General features: G+C 43.2%; 1 protein-coding gene across 1 annotated transcript in view; it reads left to right on the top strand.

Moving 5' to 3' along the window:
- The window catches only part of LOC306810046 (transmembrane protein 132D-like), a 161,757-nt gene that overhangs the window by 65,752 nt on the left and 73,713 nt on the right, over window positions 1-22,292 (top strand). The window contains exon 3 of the mRNA XM_079322106.1: window positions 3,001-3,144. Coding sequence (XP_079178232.1) covers window positions 3,001-3,144 — 144 coding nt within the window. The remainder of the gene's footprint in view (window positions 1-3,000; window positions 3,145-22,292) is intronic.

Raw genomic sequence — 22,292 nt, 5'->3', positions numbered from 1 at the left:
CAGAGCACTCCAGGGGCTCCACCTGCTGCAGCCTCGTGTTCTGAGCAAACTTACATGTTGTACTTAGCTTGTTAACTGAGAGCAAATAGATGGAAAAGCTGGGAAGTGTCAGGCTGAGCAGAGAGGCAGCCTGAGGAGCAGCTGAGGGTCAGAGCCTGTGTGCCCTGGGACAGCCAGCCATCCCAGAATGTCACTGAGCCCTCACCTCAGCTCTGCTCAGCTGCATCTGTTGGCAGAAAACACACCTTGAGCTGTTGCTGACCCTGTTCCACCCTGCTCCTTCCTTGGTAATTGCAAAGTGCTGCTGCCACAGCAAATGGAGTGAAGAAAATCCTGCAATTGCCCAACAGTGGAAAACACAGCACTGGAGGGAAAAAAACATCTCCTGGGATTGAGGAATTGAAGCTTCTGTGCTAATTATAGAAGGATATTAATCTGATTCCTCCAAATGAGCTCCTAACCTCTAATTCTGTGGAAATCACCAAACTTGTGTTACTGTTTTCAGTAAAATCAGGGGATTGGAGCAGTTCACAGATGACTCAATGAGACCTTATCTCTCCTGAGAAATCCTGATCCATGGGCTGCATTTGCCCCAAGGATCTGCATTTGTTTTGAAGCATTAGGAATCAGTACAGGGTGGAAGTTTGCCATTGGATAAAGGGAGTGTCAAGGATAAACAAACTCAGCTTGTCCTGCTGGTTTTGTGTCCATTTTCCTGCTCCTTGCCTCTGGAGCTGCAGAGCACATTTTTAAGGACCTGGCTGCATTTGCTTGTGGTTCTGCTGCCCTGAGCAGGGACAGGAAGGCAGGGCCAGGTGCCAGACCCCAGGAATGACTGGAGAAATGCTGGGAAATGTTTCACCCAGGTTGTTGTGTGGCCTTTCTGTCCCTCCCTCTCTGAGACTCCAGGAATGTGTTCCAATTTCCACTCTGCTCTGAGCACTGATCTCCTGTCCTGCTCTGGCAGCACTGGCTGCTCCTGCTTAAAATTCATTTGGGGAAATGAGCACAGGAGAAGTTGCCCAGCATTGGCAGCATCCATGTATTAATTCTCCAGGTGTGCTCAGGAAATTGCAGCCACTGCCATTGAGTTAGTGCTGGAAGAAAGGAGACATAATCCCTTTTGTTCAAGCCAGCTGAAAGAATCCTTTGGATTTTATTCTGCAAACAAATATCATTTCCTGAGCAGTTTGGGGCAGGGCTGTTTGCAGTTTGCATCTCTGCCTGGCAGCAGCTGCTCAGACAAAATCCTCACCTTCCTTTTGGGGTTTCTGCCCAGACCTCTGAACTTGCCATGGCACTGAATGCATTTTATGTATGAGATTTTTAGCAAATATAATTAAACTGTCATTTCCTGACACCTCACAGATGAGGCTTGGCCACAATGGATTTCACACATTCAGGAATCAGAAGTTAACACCACCAGGGACTCCTAAGTCAGTAATTTGGCCAACATTATATTTAAAGCTGTGGGGTAATTCAGTAGTGCCCTGAGGTTTATTTATTAAAGAGACAGAATTAAAAAAGGCCCCACCTCATGAGAGGAATTGAAACAGATATTTGAAAGTGCATCTCTCTCCTCATAAAGTTCTTCTTCTCCAGCTGTGATTAATAAATTCTGGTTTTTATTCTGGTTATTTTTAAAACATGCAGCTCCAGAAGTACAATTGAGCACATGAGAACAGAAAGTGCCTCTCAGTAGGTGCCAGTCCAGTTTGCCATTTTGGATTTTCTGTTGTTTAGCCTCTCATACATGGAAACACAGTTTGAGAGAAATCTGTTGCTTTAGGAAAAACAAACATTTTTAAAAATAACTAATTTTAAGTTCAGAACTGTCAGGAAAATAAAATCCAACAGTATTAAAAGAAAGTGTTGTGAACTCAGAAAGATGATGAAGGTAAGAGCAAAGATAAGGATTGCAATTTTTGAGTAATCCAGAGAGGGAGGAGAAAAAGGGCAGATTTTGCTTGCAATGAGGCCTAACAATGGCTCTTCACTCCAGCACCCAAATCCCTTCTTTTTACACCAAAAATGTGACTTTTGTTCCAGTCTGGGGTTTCTCCTTTGCCCCAAGATCACCCCAGAGGGACATGAGGTGGTTCAAACCCTGGTTCTCTCTGAAGCAGCCAAAGAGAGATTGCTGGAGATGGTTTTTTCTTTTCCCAAGGATTGTTTATTATTTCTTATCTCAGGGACATTTTGCTTGCCCAGCAGGGTCTGCTCAGCCTGGCATCCATGGTGGAATCTGCCTGCTGAGGGCAGGGCTGATCTTATATAGTTTGTACTATGTATTACATGTTTACAAAATGTTCCCAATACAATTTTATTAAATGGTCCAGCCCTGACCCCATCCAATCCAAGAGTGCCAACGTGTCACCCAGCATGGATGACATGGAGAAGAAGGAGGAAAAGGTGTCCACCCCCCAAATTCTCCATCTTGGCCACGTGTCCCTTATCATAAACAGTCAAAAAAACCCATTTATCTATGTACTAACAATCTAATTTACACTTCACTAATTTTGGTAGCTTGTTTCCATTCTCTCTGGGTTTGTAATTTCCCCATGGGTTGGAATTCAGCACCTGTGACACCAGGGTCTCACTCAGAGTCTTTGAGACCTTCACCAGGGGGGTTTTGAGACCCCCAAGGAGGCCAGGGGTATTCCCTGGGTTCCCAGAACTTTCTGCTCCAACCCAACACTTGTAAGAGCCTCAACATGGCAAGTGGTGCCCACGGTGTGGGACAGGGCAGAGCAGGAGTGAGGATCCTTCACTCTGCTCTGACTGAAGCTGTCATCACCATCAGCCCACTCACATTTCTGCCTCGATATAATTTCTCCCAAATATAAAAGTTTTAATTAATTCTCTCCCCTCCTTTCCTTGTCCTGCTGCTGAACTCTTAACGAGCGGTTTCATTTTCTGTGGGATGATAATAATGGTGAAACGAGGAGCAGGTGGAGCTGCCACTTGTGTGTGATGGTGAAACATCTCCTGTTGTCCTAGGGCCAAGGTGAAGAGGGGTGTGAACGTTTCCAGCGTGAGAGGCAGCAGCCCCCACCTGTGGGACATCAGGGAGAGCCTGGACCACTCTGGGAGAGATGCAGCAGCTGTGGTGCAGTGCCAGAGGAAACCTGCAGCTGACAACAGGTGGGTCATGCCCAGCAGTCCTGCAGCTCTGGGCTCTTTGTCTTTTCCAAACATTTCTGGGATTTTCATCCCTTTTTCTGTGCTGTATGAGGAGATGCTGCTTTGTTCTGTACTGGAGTTCTCAATCCACCACACACGTGTTACTCAGTGATCACAGGAAGTAAAAACTAGCAGGAAGTAAAAATTCGCAGGAAATATTGTTGTCACAAATTATTTGGAAGAACTTGTTTCATATCTTTGAATTTGATTGTGGCTAGTTTGATTTTTTTCACATTATTTGATGCCAGACATTATATTAGGGGGTCTTTATATGGCTGCTTGTGGTGGATTTTTTGGTTTGGCTTATGAACTTTACTTGGGGTTTTCTTGGTGGGTTGAGTCCTTTTCCTTTGTTTGTTGGGTTTTTGAGTTCTTTTCTTGGTTTTGTTTTGGTCATTTGAGACTTTACAATGATGGTGAGATTTATATGAATTTTTGACCTTCAGAAGGAAACAGATTTTCTGGTTTCCATTCCCATTCTGCAACATTGACCTGTATTAAAATGCCTTCACCTGGCAGGTGGATGTTGCTTTTAAATCACAACTCTTTGGTTTCATTAATACATTTTTATTTAATGTGCTGCTTCTTGCTCATTACTTCTGGAACTGTAAGTCAAGAGCACATTTATAAGGACCTGAGTGCATTTGCTTTGTGGTTGGCATTGCTTTTAGAAAACTTTCCACATTACATGTGTGATTCGTGTGTGAAATTGTACTAAATCTAATAGGGTTTGGGGATTTATTATGTGGTTTATGGTGTTTAAGTAAATACCTTCTGAACATAATAATTAGGAAGTTTCATCTCCTTGCAGTCTGCATGTGTGCAAAATAAAAAGATCATGGCAGGAATCACTTTCTCCTTATAATAACTGAGATTCTGCACAATTCCTTTGCTGTTGTACACTGAATTTTCCTCACAAATCATATATTGTCACAGATCTGCTTGAATTCACTGGGCAAAGCAGAAATGTGTGTGTGCCAAGGTGGGAGCTTCCAATGCTGAGCACAGTCTGACAGATTCCTCAAAATCCCCATTCAAAGCTACTGGAGGAAAGTATGAATATTTTCATTGACTGAAATGGGCATTGGATCAAAATCAGAGATTACTGCAGGTTTTCCATCACACTTCATCTCTTTGGGCCCATAGAGTGCCTTGGCCTGACTTCTCTTCCTCAGCAGGAAAATACAAATTCAAGGGGGAATTGAATCTTGGCAAATGAACTTCCCTCCACTATTCATCATCCAGTGGCAATCCTTCAGAATGACCCCTGGTACACAGAAATAAATGATTATGTCATCTTTCAGAGTGGTTGTGCATTCTGTGTGCCTGCACATGCTGAGTGTAAACATTGCTGGGTGTTTATTAAAAGAAATCTGAGCTCAGACACAGGTTTTACTGGGAGAAAAATCCAGGGAGGACAAGGTGTGTTTGTACCTGTCCTGTGACTCCAGGTTTGATTTGTTCCATCGAGTTCCCAGCTGGGATTTTCTGGTTTTCTCACTTTTCAGAACTTCTCTCTTTGTAAACAAGTGCTAAATATTTGCAATGCATTGCCCAGTGTATTGTTTTCCTCATTAAATTCAGTCAGCTCTGTTCAGCTGTGTGTTTTAAAAAGCAAGATCAAGCATGACATGGGGAAAGAGAGTGTGCTCTGCAGTTTTGGAAAATAATTTTATCTGTATCTTGATATGTTTGATGTCACCAAATAGGCACAATGGGCAACAGTTAAATATTGATGTCCCTTAGCAAATTTTTTGCCTCCATATTTCATTCAGAAATGACACCAATTCTGTTTGCATATTCTTTGATTTCTCCCAAAAAGCAGAGGTCTGATCACACGGGTGCAGAGGTGGCACTGTTAATTAAGAGCAGATTCAGTAGCTCTGTGTTCCTGATAGTCTTACATGGATCAGAAAATAGTGCTAATAAAGCTAACTCAGTGTGACAAGTGTAATTTCACGGCTTAAGGAGGCACTTGTGCAAGTGACAAAGCAGAGCAGGATGCCAGAGCTCCCCTTATCAGGGTTTGAAATATATCCATCATTTGTTTGGAGAGGTTCTGGCACCAGCAGCTTATCCTAACAGGATTAACATAAATATTATCACAGCCAGCAGGGTGTTTTCAGATGAATATTAACAGCAAATATTATGATTCTGTCTGAGAATAACTAATTAAACCCATCTGTCAAATATGATTTGAAGTTCTCGTGCCTGACTTGCCACAGTGTTCCAGATTAATGGGGGAGCAATTAGAAACTTCTCCCCAATTCCTCTGGTTGCATTCTCAGGCAGTCAGAATTTTGTAACACTCTTAAATCCTGACCCAGGAGATCATCAGATGCATTTCCTGAGTTCTCCTGGGTCAGTGCTGCTTCTCTCTATCCCTGCTGTGCCAGGGATGACTGAGAGGAGGAGCAGCCAGAATTAAAGATGTGGATTCCTGTTCTTGCCCTGTGGCTGCTGGACTGGCAGGGGATGGGCTGGGGAATCCTTGGGGAGGCTGGAGATGGAGATTTGTGGGGTTTTCCTCCTCTGCAGGACACTGACAGCATTTCCCTCTATCCACAGCTGCTGGGGAGATGTTGGGCAGGAGGTGACACTAATGGGTTCATGATCCTCTCACAGCTTTCTAGTCAGCTCTATATTTTTGGGTAGAAATGTTTGTTATTCCCATTCCATTACTGTGCCTGTGGCAGGAACCCAGCCCCTGATTCAATCAAATATAAAATAATTACAGCAAAGCTTGGCCATCTCTGAGCAGAACCTTAATGACCATTTCCTGCCTTATCACCAGCAGCATTTCAATTATTTAATGGACAAGCTTTGCTCAGCAGTTTCCTTTCCCTTTCTCTGGAAATGTGGGAAGGACAGAATTTGTTTTGATGCTTTTCCTCTTTAGTTCTGGAGGAGTTGCTGCTTTGTGCTGCCTGGAACCAGCTGCTGCTGCCAGAGAAACTGATTTTCAGCTTGAACTGCAAGTGGCTCCATCAGTTTGTGAGAGGTGGCCACAGGGAGAGACAGTAACAGGATTTTCTGGGCTCTCTCCTGCATTTATTGCTGCAGGTTTCATTCCTTCCTGGCACTGGATTTCAGGGCTTCATTTTCTTAACACTTCTATAACTGAAGAAATGAACTTGATATTAAATAATAACAGGGAACAGGAAAATTGCCTTTGATTTTCCTACAGAATATTTTCTTTCTATTTCATTTAAGCCATTGTCCCTAGTGCCTTGTTTCTCTCATTTTCAGGTGCAGTTATTGAATATTTCCATGCTGTAAATTCAGTGAGCTTTGCCTCCCTCCCTTACTTGTTGCACGTGCCAGTACATTTGATGGACTCCCAAGAGTGCTGTAGCCCTAAAACACTTTTGAAGCCAACAAGAGCAACAAATTTAACATAAATAACAGCCTAATGGCCACAATAATTACACTCTGTCTCTTGCTGGTGTTCATCAAAATGCTTCATAAAAGTGGTTTAATGTTTTAGATCACCATTAATTTTTTTCCCTTGCTCCCATGTGCTCACATGACTTTGTCACCTAGAAATGAGTTATTGCTTGGAAAGAGACATTTCTACTCTGAAATGAGAGAAAAGAATGTGTGATGTAGTAAAAAAAAAAAATCCCCTTTTATTTTGTCACATCACATCCTGTGGGAATGATGTGAACTTCACTTTGTCACAATGAAATAAAGCAAGAAAGAGGTTGCAGAAATCAGACTTTGAGGATGGGATGTAATCCAGAGTGATGTTTTCAGAGCTGGGCAGGCCCAGGGGGTGAAGGGCTGGATGCTTTGGGAATTTGGTGGCAACCTAATTCATTATTTGTTGATGTGAATTCCAAGCAAAAAAAGATTTCTCCTATTCATTTTTTAATCCTGGTTTTATTATTGAGGGGAACAGGAGGGAAGGGAGAAAGGTGACACTTTTATGTGGTTCCAAAATTTGCTTTCTGAGAATAATTATTCATCCCTAAAAAAATGGTGTGTTCACTCAGCATTGCTGGTGCTGATGTAATCCATTGAGATATATTGTTGGGCAGATAGAAAATGTTCATTTAATTCTGACACAGCAGAGTTTAACTCCATTTCTGCTTGGGGGCCATGTGGGCAATGATCAGCTGTAAGCATATTTACCCTGAGAATTTCACAGTTTCATGCTGTGTACACTTTGGGCTTTTCCCTTCCTGTGCTATTGGAAACCTCCAGGCTTCCAAGGGTTTCTTGTGATGATGTGCAAGTATTGAACATCTCAGAAATCATGTTTGCATTCCCTTGTCTGAAGGCAATTAGTCACAAACCTCCATTTCTCATTTAAAAATGTGCCCTCAGAGAGAGAACCCCTTGGGATGTTGAGGCAAAATAAATTTGTCTGAGCCAAGCCTCAGTGCATTATTATTTTACACTCTGACCCACTTTCTCCATTTTTTTAAAAGGAAAACTATTTTATTTAGCAAGAAATGCAGAATCTTTCTTGAAATCGTTCTACCCAGTGCTGATACTCTAGAAAAAAAATGTTTATGGATATAATCTTGAATCAAATCAAAAGGAAAGATGAAATAACAACCAATTACTAGATAAAGGCATTATTAGCCAACTCTGTCACCTGTTGGTTTGAGACTCATTCATTTAAAAACTTCCTTCATATTTAGTGTCTGTATTTTTACCCTGGTGTTACCCATTGTAATAAATATAATTTTAAGCTTGAGAAAGAATTATTTCCCTTAAGAACCTTCAGGATTCATCATTGTTATGCTTGCTCTGTGTTTGTGGTACTTAGAACTGTAGTTCTTAAACCTTTGGTAGCCCAGAGGCTCAAAATAACAATTCCAGTGGGACAAAAGCAGTTTGCTTTCAATTGCAAGAGACAGCAAGTGAGTAATCTCCTGCCTGTTAAAAATCTAATATTAAATGCAAAAGTGTGTCTTATGAAAATATCTCTAATGGTGTTGTTGATTTTTTTTCCCCTTGGAGGAAATCCTGTAAGAAGTAATACTAATTACTGAGAGAGTTGGAAAGTTGAGTGGATGACTTAAAATATGAGCTGAGGCTGGAAATATGCCTGTTGCTCTTGAGACATGGGAATTCCCACATTTCAGATGGAAAAAATCAATCTGTCACATCCAAATCCACACACAGCAGAGTGTGGGCCAGAAGGTTTTAACACACCCTGGTGTCCTTCTAAACCACAAAAGCAATCCTAAATAAACCCCAGCTGCTGGCACAGGGCTGAATTCCCTGGGCATTTGCATTGTCACTGTGCCCAGGGCTGGTCTGGGGTGTCCCCAGAGCTGGTGGCTTGTGCAGCCCCCTGGCATTGGCACCTCTGTCAGCTCTGGAGTCCCTGCTCTTGTGTAAATCATTGCTCTGTGTACAGACTCCAGCTCTGGGCACAGGGGGGCACACACAAAACCTTACATAAGAAGCTGGAGGAAAGTAGATTTTAGGCTGTGTGGGATGGGGATTGAGCCAGATGAGTGGTTTTGCATGATTCCCTGGGAAAGTGCAGCAGTTACTACAGGGTGTGCTCCCTTTCTGTACTCAGGAGCCTCAGAGCTCCTTGTGCCAGGAGTGCAAACCTGGCACAGCACTGGCTGTGCTGGAGGTTGGGTGTTTGCTGGCCCTGCTGTGTGTGAGCCTGGCCCAGGCTGGTGCTGCCTTGGACAATTCCTCCCTGAGAGTGATGGCAGTGCAATCTGCATTGGTTTAACAAAGCCTGGACGTGGCACTCAGGCTTGGCTGGCTCCTGGGCTGGACTGGCTGGTGCCAAAATCTGTTCTGAGCTGTGCCCCAGGCTGGGGTTTCTCCTTTGCCCTGAGATCACCCAGAGGGGCATGAGGTGGTTCAAACCCTGGTTTTCTCTGAAGCAGCCAAAGAGAGATTGCTGGAGATGGTTTTCTCTTGTTCCAAGGATTGTTTATTGTTTCTTATCTCAGGGACTTTTTGCCTGGCCAGCAGGGTCTGCTCAGCCTGGCATCCATGGTGGAATCTGCCTGGGCTTATTTTATATAGTTTGTACTATGTATTACATGTTTACAAAATGTTCTCAATACAATTTTATTAAATGGTCCAGCCCTGACCCCATCCAATCCAAGAGTGCCAACGTGTCACCCAGCATGGATGACATGGAGAAGAAGGAGGAAAAGGTCTCCACCCCCCAAATTCTCCATCTTGGCCACGTGTCCCTTATCATAAACATTCAAAAAAACCTATTTATCTATGTACTAACAATCCAATTTACACTTCACTAACTTTGGTAGCTTGTTTCCATTCCCTTTGTGCTGACAACTTCCCCAGGGGTTAGAATTCAGCACCTGAGACACCAGGGTCTCACTCAGGATCTTTGAGACCTTCACCAGGGGGGTTTTGAGACCCCCAAGGGGGCCAGGGGTAGCCCTGGGCTCCCAGAGAGCTGCTCCATTCTGTGATTCCCCTGTTCCATAATGTCCCAGCAATGGGGCAGCACTGCCCAGGAGGATCCAATCCTGACCCTGTCTGTGCCTGGGATTCCCTGCCAGGGGGGGCTGAGGCATCACCTGCCCTTCTGCAGATGTGCTCATCATTCTTCCTTCCAGGGCTTACCTGAAGCTGATATTCAAATTAGCAATTAGCTGAATGGATGGCTGCTATCCATTCTACCAGTGTTTCTAGAGATAAATCTTCCCTGGCATGCTGCAGGAATGCCCCTCTGCCTTTATCTCAGCTTTAGCTTGAAAACACCTTCAATGTTGGTAAGATCCTCTCTTTTCTAGAAGTCTTACCTGTGACCAGAGCCACACACTCCTCCAGCAAGCCCTTGGTCACAGGATGAGCAGAATCCTTGAATTAGGACTGGAACAGAGCCTTTCACTGTGAGCTCCTGAAGTGCTGAGTGGAACTTCTTCATTTCCAGTTTATTAGGCTCTTCATTTAATCTCATACTACAGAGAAAATAATTAGCTTGAGTAATTTCCAGTCCAATTAATCTATTCCTGAGTGGCAAATATTGTACCTGGAAACAGATCGATTATGAAGTGTTTCCTCTGAGATGCATTTTCCTGTTAATTGTTGAAGCAATTAATTTTCTTACAAACAAATGCAGGCCTTTGTGTGAAACAGTGAAGGCAAGGAAAACAACAGGACTGGAAGAGACCAAAAAAAGAATAAATGTAATGTATGTGGAGTGCATTATCTGTGCTGTCCATACATGATGCACTTGTCAGCGTGCACAGTGAGGAGCTTTCAGAAGCTGCAGCAATCAGCAGGTGCTGAGTGAAATTTTGCTGCATATTCATGAGGAGCAGGCTCACATGAGCTCAGGGTGCCTGAGCCACAGGACATGGCACAGAGCAGACAAGCTCTGGCAGCTCTGGGTGTTCCACAACCTCTCCCTCCTGCCCTCAGACCCACTTTGGGCAAATTGGGGTGGGTTTCTACAGGGAGAACAAAGCTCTGCCTTGCATTTTGGATGTGAAATCCAAAATTTATCCAAATTGTGTCCCTTGCCAGTCTTGGAGTCCTTTCTTGGAAGCATAAGAAACTTCATAATGTTCTTCTATTTCTGGGTGTTGATTTGCAATTCTGAACATATTTTAATGTAAACAGACAATGCTGTTCTCCTAAATTCTAGTGCACATGGCAAAATGGCTGCAATTTAACTTGCTTTTCCCAAAAACCACATACACCTCTGACATGGGAATTTATATCTTCATTTTGTAGCTTCATTTTTTTTGCCAACTTGTCAACTACTGAATTGAGTATAGTGCAACAAATAACTTTGAATTGCCTTAATTATTTCTATAGCTTTCAAATCCACCTGTTATATTCCTGTAATATCTCTGGTTTTTGTTAGAAATACATTTACACATTCAGTGCATACCTGTTGTCTATATTGCAATTCTTTTTAGGTTCTGAGAGATTGAATCAGGTTTGATTTCATGCACATCCAATACCAAGAAGGCTGAGGAAGAGAGGGGGGCTGTGGGTTCATTCCACATTTGTTTTCTATATTTGAGTAAGATAAACCTCTGACTTAGTCCTTAAGAGTCTCAAAGAGAATTACAGTGTCTTGATGAAAAATTACTATTTGTTCAAAAATCAAGACTTTGTTCTCATAAAGGACATGAAAATAAATCTTGTTTGCAGAGGCTCTGAGCAGCACAGGATCAGGAATTCAGCTGTCTCCAGAGTTTGGGGATAAATGACAGTTTTGGAAATGCAGCCTTGCAATGAAATCTCTGAGATGCTGGGAATCAGCAGCTGTTTTGTAAAAGCTGAATTTTTGCTCTTTACTTTATGTTTGTGGTTTTGGCACTCTCATCATTCTTATGTAATTCTCTAGGAAAATATCTCTTGTTCAGTGGTTTAAGGGATTAATCTTGTTTATGAAAAGAAATGCTGCTGCTGCTTCTTGGGCAAACCACAAATAAAGATTTTACCCTTCAGTTGTAATCAGGACTTGTAAACACACCCCAAAGTCCTGATGAGCTGCTACTGATCATCCAGGTGCTTCCTTCCATCAGAAGGAAACTGCAGAGTTGTATCAATTGTGTTATTATTAATTAATTAATTGCATGGACATGCACAATGAGCAGGCAGGTGAGAACTCACAGAGAATTGCTCTGTGCCTGCTGGCCAGCTGCAGTGGAGATGATGCTCTCACCCCCCTTTCACTCCTGAGAATGAACATTCCATTTTCCATTGCACAGAAATGCAATAAACAGAACTTTCTATCGTGACAAAGGAAGAGCTGTGCCAGGGGCAGAGCAGAGAAAACAAATATTTAGATGCAGTCTGCAGGGAAAAGCTGGATGTGTGTTTATTGAAGGTCCTCACCATGCAAACATGGGAAGGAGTAAATTGCAGCTCTCCTTTTATACCCCTAACCCTGTTCCAGTGCTGCAGTGTGGGGTGAGCAGGGCTGTTCTGAGCTGGCACATCCCCAAGAAAAAGCAGTTTCAGCACTCTGGTGTAAACATCTGCCTCTGGGGCAGCATCCCTAAACACCATTTGTCATGGCAAGCTTGCAGGCCCTCAGGTGCTGTGGCTTTCAGAGCAGAAATCTGAATTTAGAGCCATCAGAAAAGGAGCATTGTTGGTCTGTGCCCGTGCAGAGGTCTGTTCCTAAATTAGAAAGTCAATTTGTGTGTTAAGGAGCAGCTCTGCATGCCCTGTGCAATTAGCAGCAGCTGCAGCCACAGGCAGGGCTGAGCCCAACACTCACAATATTCCTGCAGCTCTCACACCTATTTGACAGGGGAGGGGGAGCAGGGGCTTGCTTCAGCCTCATCTCCAAATGAAATAAGCAGCTGAACTTTTAAAATCACCCACGAGATGAAAGGACACTTCAAACAGTCTGCTGTGCCAATTTATTCTGCCGAGTGTCTCCTCCTCAATTGCCACCAAAGTAAGAATTAAAGTTAGCAGAGTCATGTGCTCTGTTAAAAGGGGCTGTTGCTTTAGAGAAAGGTGCTACAGGAGAAGGGAAACGCAGAGGAAGGTCTGTGCAGACCTGGGGGAAAAAGGAAATAAAACTCCAGAACATTCCAAGGAAAAACGTGCTGGAGTGCAGGGAGATGCACACAGCCCCCCAAAGGCCTGGGTGGAAATATGAAAGAAATCTGTGCAGCAGCATTTCAGGCCTTGAGAATGATTTCCATGACTAACAATCCAAATGAAATTACATACATGTTTGGGATATTTGGCGATTGCCATTTCAATATATTGCAGATTAAATTCACCTGATATTGGTGCTGTGTGAGCCACATCTCACAGAATGTGCATAAAGATGTCAAGTCAATTTCTCCAGCTTTTTTCTTAAAATATGAGATTTTTTTTTCCATGGCTGCATTAGCTCTTAATTTACATATTGTTTCTGCACTCAGTGGATATTGCTTTCTCTTTTTGTTTATGCATCAACAATATTCATGCTTTCTATTTTTAGCATTATAATATTCCTCCTATTTCAGAGAGGTGTCAACAGGCAAGTGGGTATATCCAAGTGCTGCAGTGTGTTGTGCAGGTCTCTCACTAATAATAGGTGTAGGATGTTTTATTTCAAAGGGAAGAACTTACTTCTTATTTTCTTATTTCTGTCATAAATACAGCCAGCAGTACTACACATGTGCCAACTCCAGAATACATTTGTTATTTTTAATGAAGGAAATAAAGCAAGTAACTACAGCTAGGTCAATTTTTCATTAATTTCATTGGGATTTTTCCTTTGGAGAAAAAAAGGGGATTTTGGGCAGGTTTGGTGAGCAGATGAGTCTCATGCTGCCTGTGCATGTGTGCTTGAGATTTGACAGCAGCCAAGCTGACTCAGAGATGGTTATTCCTCATCTGTGTCATGAAAATACACAGAGCAGAGGAAAAACATAATAGAAACTCTCCAGGCAGCTGAATTCTTATCAATAGGCAATTATGGAAAAATCTGGAATAAGAGTTTCTTGGACACAAGAGCCAATCAAGCAGGAGACAGAACTCTGCAGGAAAGTGGCTTTTTCTTGCTCCATCCTCATGGAGCCTCTTCCTTCCCTTAAGTAATGGCCAGAAGATCTTGGCTCTGTGGTGCTCACTGTCAGCACCTGGGAACAGCTGGAATCCAGCTGTGCAGGCAGGTGGGAGGTGGGATGAGTGCAGGTGTGTCTGGACCCCAACTCAGGGGCTGTGCTTCCCCAGCTGCATCCTGGGCTGGGCACATCTGGCACATCTGGCCCTCTGCAGAGCTGCTCTGTGCAGTTGCCCTTTGTGCTCTCTGCTTTTTTTTGATTGATTGATGCCTGCATGTGTAAATTAATTTGGAATGTGTGCAGTTGGAGCACACTCAGCCCTGGGAGCTGGCAGAACCACTCCAGGTGGGTGGAATTCCATGGCCCAGCCCTTCCCTCTGCACACCTGAGTGGGTGGGAAGGGGATAAATCCTGCAGAGAGCCCTGGGGGCAGAGGAGCTGTGCAGGGTTGGGACAGGCCCACAATTAATTACACACAATTACACAATTGCAGGTGGTGATTGCCAGCTTCTCTGGGGGTGAGGAGCATCCCTGCTCCCCCCTCCAGCAGGGAATCTGGGCTGGGCTCTGCCTGGCAGGCACAGCAGGGACTTGGTGAGGCAGCAGGAGCCCTGAGAGGGAATTTTGTGTGAGCCCTGCAGCTCCAGCTGACCTGGGATGAACCAGCAGTGCTCACCTTGAGCAGCACACAAACATCCCCCCTGCTCCCTCTGCTTGATCCCAAATCTCAAACACAAGCCCTCCCAAGAGAGAAGTGTCTTAGCAGGGAAAGTGGAAGTCAGAATCTTCTAGGTGAACAAGTCCTGTCTAACCTTTCATATAATTGCTCAGAGGAATTATTTTTTGAAGTTAACAAACCACGTGCATTCACCTCATATGGCTGTTTCCCTCCCCAAACAAATTGCTTTTATTGTCAAAACTACAAATTTGGGCCTTGTGATCGATACCATCGTTTTATGAGCTGTCAGGAAAGGGGCTTGAAGATGCAGCTTTGCTTGATTGTGTAGGAATAAAGATTGATCAGCCCAGTTCTGCTCCTGTATAGATCCTGGGCTGATGCAGAGTGCACCAGGCAAAGCACTCTCCCCTCCTCCTCCTCACAATCACACAGTCAATAACTTTTCCTCTCTGCTTGAAGGTGCAACCCCAATTAACATCCTCAGAAGGGCACAGAGGAGGGGCTTCTTTTGGTGTTGGGGGTCTCTCCCTCATAGGAAAATCTGATTGTAATTCCAAATTTTCTTGGTTCGTGCCAGATGTTGTGCTGGCTCCCCAAAACTCACAGGGAATTCCACTCCATGGCTCCAGCAGCAGCAGCTTTGCTGTGACCTCACTCAGAATTTGGGTTTTCCCATAAAGGGTGGGGCCAGAATCCTGCCTGCTCCTGACACTGAGGCTGATATAAAGCATTGGTGTGAAAATTTGGGACAGAAGCTTTGTAAAAACAAATCTAGTGAACATCATTCTGTGGCAATCCTGCACTTACTTAATGCTGGGTTCCACTGGATCTTCTCCTGAGGAGTGGAACTTTGCTTTTACACTCTCAAAATACAGTTTTTACATACTGGAGGGTCTGTGTGGAGCTCTCCCTGCTCAGGGTTCACTGCCCTGTAATCCCACTGAAATGGAGTGGAAAGCCCATGAAAATTTCACTGTGTTTGCACTCAAATGACATATGGCCATGGTGGTAATTTGAAAAAAAGAAAAAAAGAAAAAAAGAAGTGATGGTCCTGCAGTCTCCATGGAGACTGAGCATGCTGGAAGAGGTGGGAGTATAAAATATTTTCAATTTTAGGTTGAAAGACAGAGATCAAAAGTTGTTCTGGTTAAAATGCTGGTGGGTGTCAATGTGCCCAGTTGAATTATAAGGAATTCTGCACAAAATGTTTTGCAAAATGTTTTGAAAATGAGATTTTTGAAGCAAGTTTCCTGTAGTAGTTTAGTGGGTTTCTGGAATAGATCTGGATGTGTACTGTCTGTGCCTTTGTCAAATTGCTACCAGAGTGCACCAGCCAGGAAATAAAATATCCATCCTGGCAGCAAGGAATCCTTGTTTTACAAGTCAGCATTCAAATTCTTCTGGGGGAATCATAAAAAGTAAATGAAAGAGAAGCCAGCAGAAATGGAGACATTCCATGTGATGAAGATGTCTGGCTGTCAAAGAGAAGCCAATAAAAAAAAAAAAAGCTTTGCCAAGGAAAGAGCAGGAAAAAGTAAATGAGAAGTACTCAGCAAAATGAACCAGCAAGGCTGTGTTTGCTGGCAGCTGGTAAAATTGGCTCAGTATTTGTTGATAATTGGTAAATTTGGCTCAGTGTTTGTTGATAATTGGTAAATTTGGTTCAGTGTTTGTTGGTAATTGGTAAATTTGGCTCAGTGTTTGTTGATAATTGGTAAATTTGGTTCAGTGTTTGTTGATGGATGGTAAATTTGGTTCAGTGTTTGTTGATAATTGGTAAATTTGGTTCAGTATTTGTTGGTATTTGGTAAATTTGGCTCAGTGCTGCTCTCCAGTCACTTGGAGAACAGGAAATCATTGCTCAGAAAGTCTTGCTGGGGGGAAAATCACCTTACTGGTTAAATGCAAAATGAAAGCAGGAAAGGATGCATTTTGCAACTTTTTGTTCCTGGGTGAGCACAAAAACAGCAGTGCTGGTATCCAAAGGGCTTGTGAGCTGTGATTGAAAAATCACTAATTGGATGTTTGCATTTTAATAATGGTGTTCAGGTGGGACAGAGAATTTCCCTCTGTGAGGTGATTCCTGTGGGGAAGGCAGTTTAAAAAAGCAGAACTGGCAATTCTGGTTTTTGCACAGTCTGGCTGCTCTGGGTGCTGTTGCTGAGGAAAGTTTATTGAGTCCTCAGTGGCTGATGGTGGATGATACTTGTTTATTTTGATTTTTTATATGTATGGATCAATTGCTAAAAGCCAAGGATGTCTATAGATTTACCAGACCAAGGTGGGGAAAGTGGATGAAGGGTTTGTTTAACAAGGAATACGAGCTTGGATTTTATTATTTTGGGATGGAGTTTTGCCAGTGATATAACCACAACAAGATTTCTTTATTAAAGTACCCTTTGAGGATTATTAAAAGAAAAATTAAAAGAAAGAGCTCAAAATGGCTCAAATTTAGGCAGCAGGTTTTGCAAGCAACACTTTGGACAGTAATTCTTTATTGGGCTGGAGAATTACACCAAGTTTTTAATAGCTTTGATTTGTTAGTACATTTATATTGAATCTGTTTATTCTTCCCAAACTCCCTCTAATAGAAATTAGACATGTAATTAATTTAATAATAGCACCTGGGTCAAAGGAATTATTTCATGCTACCTCTCAGTTAATAGGAATGAAGATATTTTATTCTGAAGACTATTGTGTATGCAGCAATGTTCCTTTTATTTATTTTAAAATGCCAGTTTCAGAATAGGAGAATGTTGTCCCTCTCCCCCCAAAATCCCTTTTGTCTGTGTAGTTCAGACACAAAGCTCTTAAAAAATACTTCACTCTGTTCACTTGTAACATTTCTCTGTTTGCCAAGGCTCTGAGTGGGTGTTTAATTTTATTTAAAGGACAGTGTGAATAGCCTCTGGGGCTTAATTTGGAATTTATACAATTTCCCACTTCCCTTAGATAAATCCTAGTGATGGAAACATCTTTCATATGTAAAGAAAGTTGTGATTTCCACCCCATTTAGAGCCATGTTTTATTTAGACCATTCTATTTCCCCTTCTCTTGGGGCAGCCTCTGATTTCCTTGCCAGGTCATTAACTATATTAGATGCATTAGATGAAAACATCTGAACATTTTTTTTTGGTCAGAGAAACAACATTAAATGAATTAATGCTGTGTGCATATTCTCAGTGGGAGCTTGCTGCTCCTCTCAGAATTTGAAGGTGCTGATGGAGCTGTGCTGCTGGAGGGGCCCCTGAGTGGGCACATCCCTGTGTGCTCCAGGGGCTCTGAGGGCAAAATATTCACAATTTCCTCCTCCCTGCCTGGGTTAGAGGGCTCAGCAGCGAGTGAGCTGCAGTCAAATGGCATTTTGTAGGAGGATGTGGGAGATTGGGCTGGGTGTGGTCATCCCAGTATCCCAGTATCCCATCCCATTATCCCATCTCATTATCCCATCCCATTATCCCATCTCATTATCCCATCCCATTATCCCATTCCTGTTGTGCTGGGTGTGCTCATCCCATCCCATTATCCCATTATCCCATTATCCCATTATCCCATTATCCCATTATCCCATTATCCCATCCCATCCCATCCCATCCCATCCCATCCCATTATCCCATCCCATTATCCCATCCCATCCCATCCCATCCCATTATCCCATCCCATCCCATTATCCCATCCCATCCCATCCCATCCCATCCCATCCCACCCCACCCCATTATCCCACTATCCCATCCCATCCTCTCTGGGTAGTGCAGGTGTCACTCTGGTGCTTGTTGGAGCACAGCCAGGTTTGAGGAGTTTTTGAGGAGTTTTTGAGGAGTTTTTGAGGAGTTTTTGAGGAGTTTTTGAGGAGTTTTCAGGAGTTGAGCTGCTGCTCCTTCTGCCCCCTCGCCCTGCCCCTGCTGCCTGTGGCAGGGATGGTTCTGTGGGATTTCCCCTGGTGCTGTGGGATGCTCCTGCAGCAGGGAAAGGTGTCAGCACAGAGGAGCAGCCACAGGGGCAGTGACAATGTGGGAGGTGACAGCAGGGACCCCTTGGGGATGGGCACTCCTTCATTGCTCTGGAGGGAAATTTGGAACTTGCCTTGACTGGTTTCTTACATTCCTATTGATTTTACAGTTTTCCCTACAATTAACAGATAAGGTGCTTTTCTCCCTCCACTCAGCATGTTATTTATCCTGCCCAGACAAGGGTTATTACATGCTGTCTCTTTTTCAGGCAAAATCCAATAAATTTTCTGATCTCTGCTGTAAAACTGGGGTAAATGGATAGAGCAGAGGAGTCATCTGTCATGATTGCTCCTGAGTGTCTTGCAGGAAATGAGCAGCCAGGAAGGACCCACCAAGGCTGAAAAATGGCATTTCCTTCTTCTAGCTCATCCTCCAGGAGCCCAGCCTCTGACAATGGAGTTTATACCAAATTCTCAACTTATTTCTCTCTGCCCCTGTTTGTTTTTGAAGGAACTGAAAGCCTCACAAGCTGTTGAGGTTCTTGTTCCTTTTTTTTTGCAATGTTTACTGGATCTCTGTCTGGAAAAACGTGTCCCTTCAGTAATCCCTGGCAGCATTTGCTCTTTGCTCCCCATTAATGTGCACATACTAATTCTGCTCCTGCCACAGCAGAGGAGGGGGAGCAGCCACTGAACCAACACCCAGCTTTTGGCAGTAGATAAAGCTGTGGGAAAGCTGAAAAAAAGGAGTGATTGCTCTTCCCAGAGCATGCCAGAGTGGTGCTTAGCCAAGGAGAGAGCCCTGGTCTCAGCTCAAAGCTGAGTTTGGCAAGGGTGGGTTTGCATCATCCTGCAGTGTTCATTTTTTGGCAGCTCTGTAGGGCTGCCCTGGAGTTCCATCCCTTCCCTTGCTCCTGAGTCCCTCAAGTATTTCAGTTTAACCTGAAATCTTATTGGCATCAGAGGGTTTGGACACTTGCTTGAATTTCAGCAACTGTATTTTATTGAACAGTTTATTGGAAGTGAATTCATTGATGGGCAGAGTGTGGGAATAAAGTGGGCTCCTACAGTAAACATGAGAAAGATATTCTAGGGTGAGTAGAGGATTCTGGATGCATCAAATTTGAATTTTTCAAATTAGAAACTGAACTGAGATCTGATTTTCAGAAATGCTTGAGGACTGTTGGGGTGGGGTGAGGGGAGGAGTGGAAAGCCCAGTCCCATGTACCAGGTGCAATATTGATTTCATTAACAGTCCTGACCAAGTGGGATTGAAATCTTTCTCCCTTTTTCCTTGCTTGCTTCACTTTCACTTTCCCTACTGTTCATCAGTAAATGAGAACAAAGAGAAGAAAGTTGTCACTGTTTCTTACCTGGCTCCAGAGTGACCAACAGGGGATGAACCTGCAGGTCCTGGGCCAGGCTTGTGTCAGACTTTTCTGAGGAATTGAAACCTCTGGGGTCAGAGGAACAAAGAGGATCAGCCAGCTCCAAAGCCCTGAAGGGACACTTGGCAGTGACCCACAGCTGGGCTGGGATTAGGGACAGGAGCTTTGGGAAGGGGAGAAAAGAAACCCACAGTGACTTAAAAATGGAGCAGAAAGAGCCTTTGGAAGGGGAAGGACAGCAGCAGTGCTGCTCCATCCCTGGGGATGAACAAATTCCATATTTCCCATTCACACTGACAGGGAATGCTGAATTCACCGTGCTGGGGGTGTTTGCAGTGTGTTAATAGTGAGCTCAATAGAGCAGACATTCATTTAATAAGGAAAGTTTATGCCAGTCTGGTCTAACAGCAGAGTGAGCTGATTAAAGTTTGGCAGACCCTGTTGACATTTCTAATAAAGAAATCACTAGCACAGCATTTTTCTCTATTTAAAGCAACAAGAGCAAGAATGGTGAAGAAATAAAACCTGTAGAGAGGACGATGCTGTTGACAGCACCTTTTAACTCCCTCCATTTAATCACAAGAGCTCAGCTTTTGCCACCACTAAACACACAAAACAGTAATACTGTAATATAATTATTATTCATCATCTTCTGGAGTGCCTGGGAATTAGGAGTGGGCAGGGGCTGACTTGCAGTGGGGAAGGAAGAGTGTGGGGAGGCCATGCCACAATAAAATAAACAAAATAAAGTCACAGTAAAATAATCCTGCACACAGATTTCTCTATCTCACAGCTGTGCAGCAGACAGAAGAAACCTTGAAAACCTTACCATTCAAATATCAACTTTTTGGCCAACACCTGTATCAGCAAACCTCAAAGGACTGGCAAATCTTTTATTTAAATTAATTTTGCCTCCCCAGGGAGATGTTTTCTGGGCTGTTGGCATCTTCCTTCACAGGAACTTCTGCACGTGCTGTGACAGTTTCCATCCTTAATGTGCAGGGCTTGGCACCCTGCATCACCTCCCTGCCTTGGAAATGGGCTGTGTACAAAAGATGCAAAAATCACTTCCATAAATACAGCCAAGTGTCAGACTAAATTAAAATTCATGCTTCATTAAGTGGGTACAGTATGACTAAAAGAAACCTTGGTAGAAGCAAAACTGCTGCTTCTGTTTTAGCCAGCTGGGGCTGAATCTCAGAAATGCCCAAGGTGATGAGTTGATGGTGTTGAGCAGTTGTTTATTCCTGGTTTGCCAGAATACCTGATCCTGTTGTTGTGGCACATCTTCAAACTGAATTTGGGCTTTGTGTTTGATCAACCATCCTCCTGCTGGGAGCTCAAACACACACCAGATGCTGCAGCACACCTGTGATTTACCACCTGCTCCTGGTGTGTGAAACAGAAAATTCCCTGTGGTCACCCAGTGGGTGCTGGGTGAGCAAACACAGCCTGTGGAGCTGCTGTGGCTGCAGAAATACAGAACCTTGGGAAAAAAAATAATAAAAATTAAAAATAATATATATGTATCTAACCTTCACAGCCCTGAGCAAAGCCCACTGGTGTCCCTCCTTAAAGCCAGGGCTTTGAGCAAACCTGTTTTATTGCCTTGCTGGATTCCAGTCTGCATTGCCACTCTGGTCTCTGAAATATTGCAGCTCTCCAAGTTTTCCATGGGAAATGATGATGTTCTCCTTCCTTTATTTTAATTAGTTTTTCGGTGGAAGTGAGGAATTTGCTGATTTATGTAATTCTTTAAAAAGAGGGCAGGCCAGCAAACTTCAGAGTAATTTATTTTTTGACACATGCATTGCAGTGGTTTTGGAGACTTTTTGCAGCAGTTTGCAATCCTTTTCTGCAGAGCAAAATATTCACCTCAGACAGTGGAATTTCACAGAGTCATCACTGATTCATGCATTTCATGGTTATTTGCTATTTTTGCAGCCTCATCTGTGTATTTTTCCTCTGTGGCATCCTGCAGGCATGTTCACTTCTGTCTGCTGTGCTGAAGTATTAATGCAGATTGTTTTAAGAATATGTTTTCAACCAGCTCAAGAAAACAAACTCTCCTTTAAATAATTTAAGTTGTCAATTATTTTTTTTTTCTGTATGTGCAAATACTTAATGAACAACAACAAAAAAAAAAGATACAACTTGGCTTTTAGCAACCAGATATGAATTGATTTAGCTGGTGAGATAACCATTTCTAGAAGTTATTGGCATTTTCTCAGCTGCAGTTGTGGCACAGCTCTGGAGTTCTGGAGCTCTCAGAAAAGGGGGGCTGTAATTTCAGTGTTCCCAAGGCATTCAGATTTAACTCAGCTGTTCCAGCAGCTCAGAGGAGATGAAAAAGCCTCCAAGAGTTTTTTCAGTATCTCTTGAGAAGCTGAGAGCACGAAAAACTCAACTGAAACAGAAAAAACATTTCTTATACCTGAATGGGTTTAGAATTGGTGTCATTTACAAGAGAAAAACAGAAAAGCAAAGGCAGGAATGTTAATAAATGCCACAGAATCCTTAGCACTGAATTATATCAACCAGGATGTGTGTGTTCCTATGTGGATGTGTGTGAGCCATAATTTATTTAAAATTCAGTGTGCCACTGG

Source organism: Erithacus rubecula (genome assembly GCF_903797595.1).
Source record: "Erithacus rubecula genome assembly, chromosome: 19".
NCBI classification, from domain to species: domain Eukaryota; kingdom Metazoa; phylum Chordata; class Aves; order Passeriformes; family Muscicapidae; genus Erithacus; species Erithacus rubecula.
Note: the sequence above shows the minus strand (reverse complement) of the source record. Positions and strands in the feature narration are given on the sequence as shown.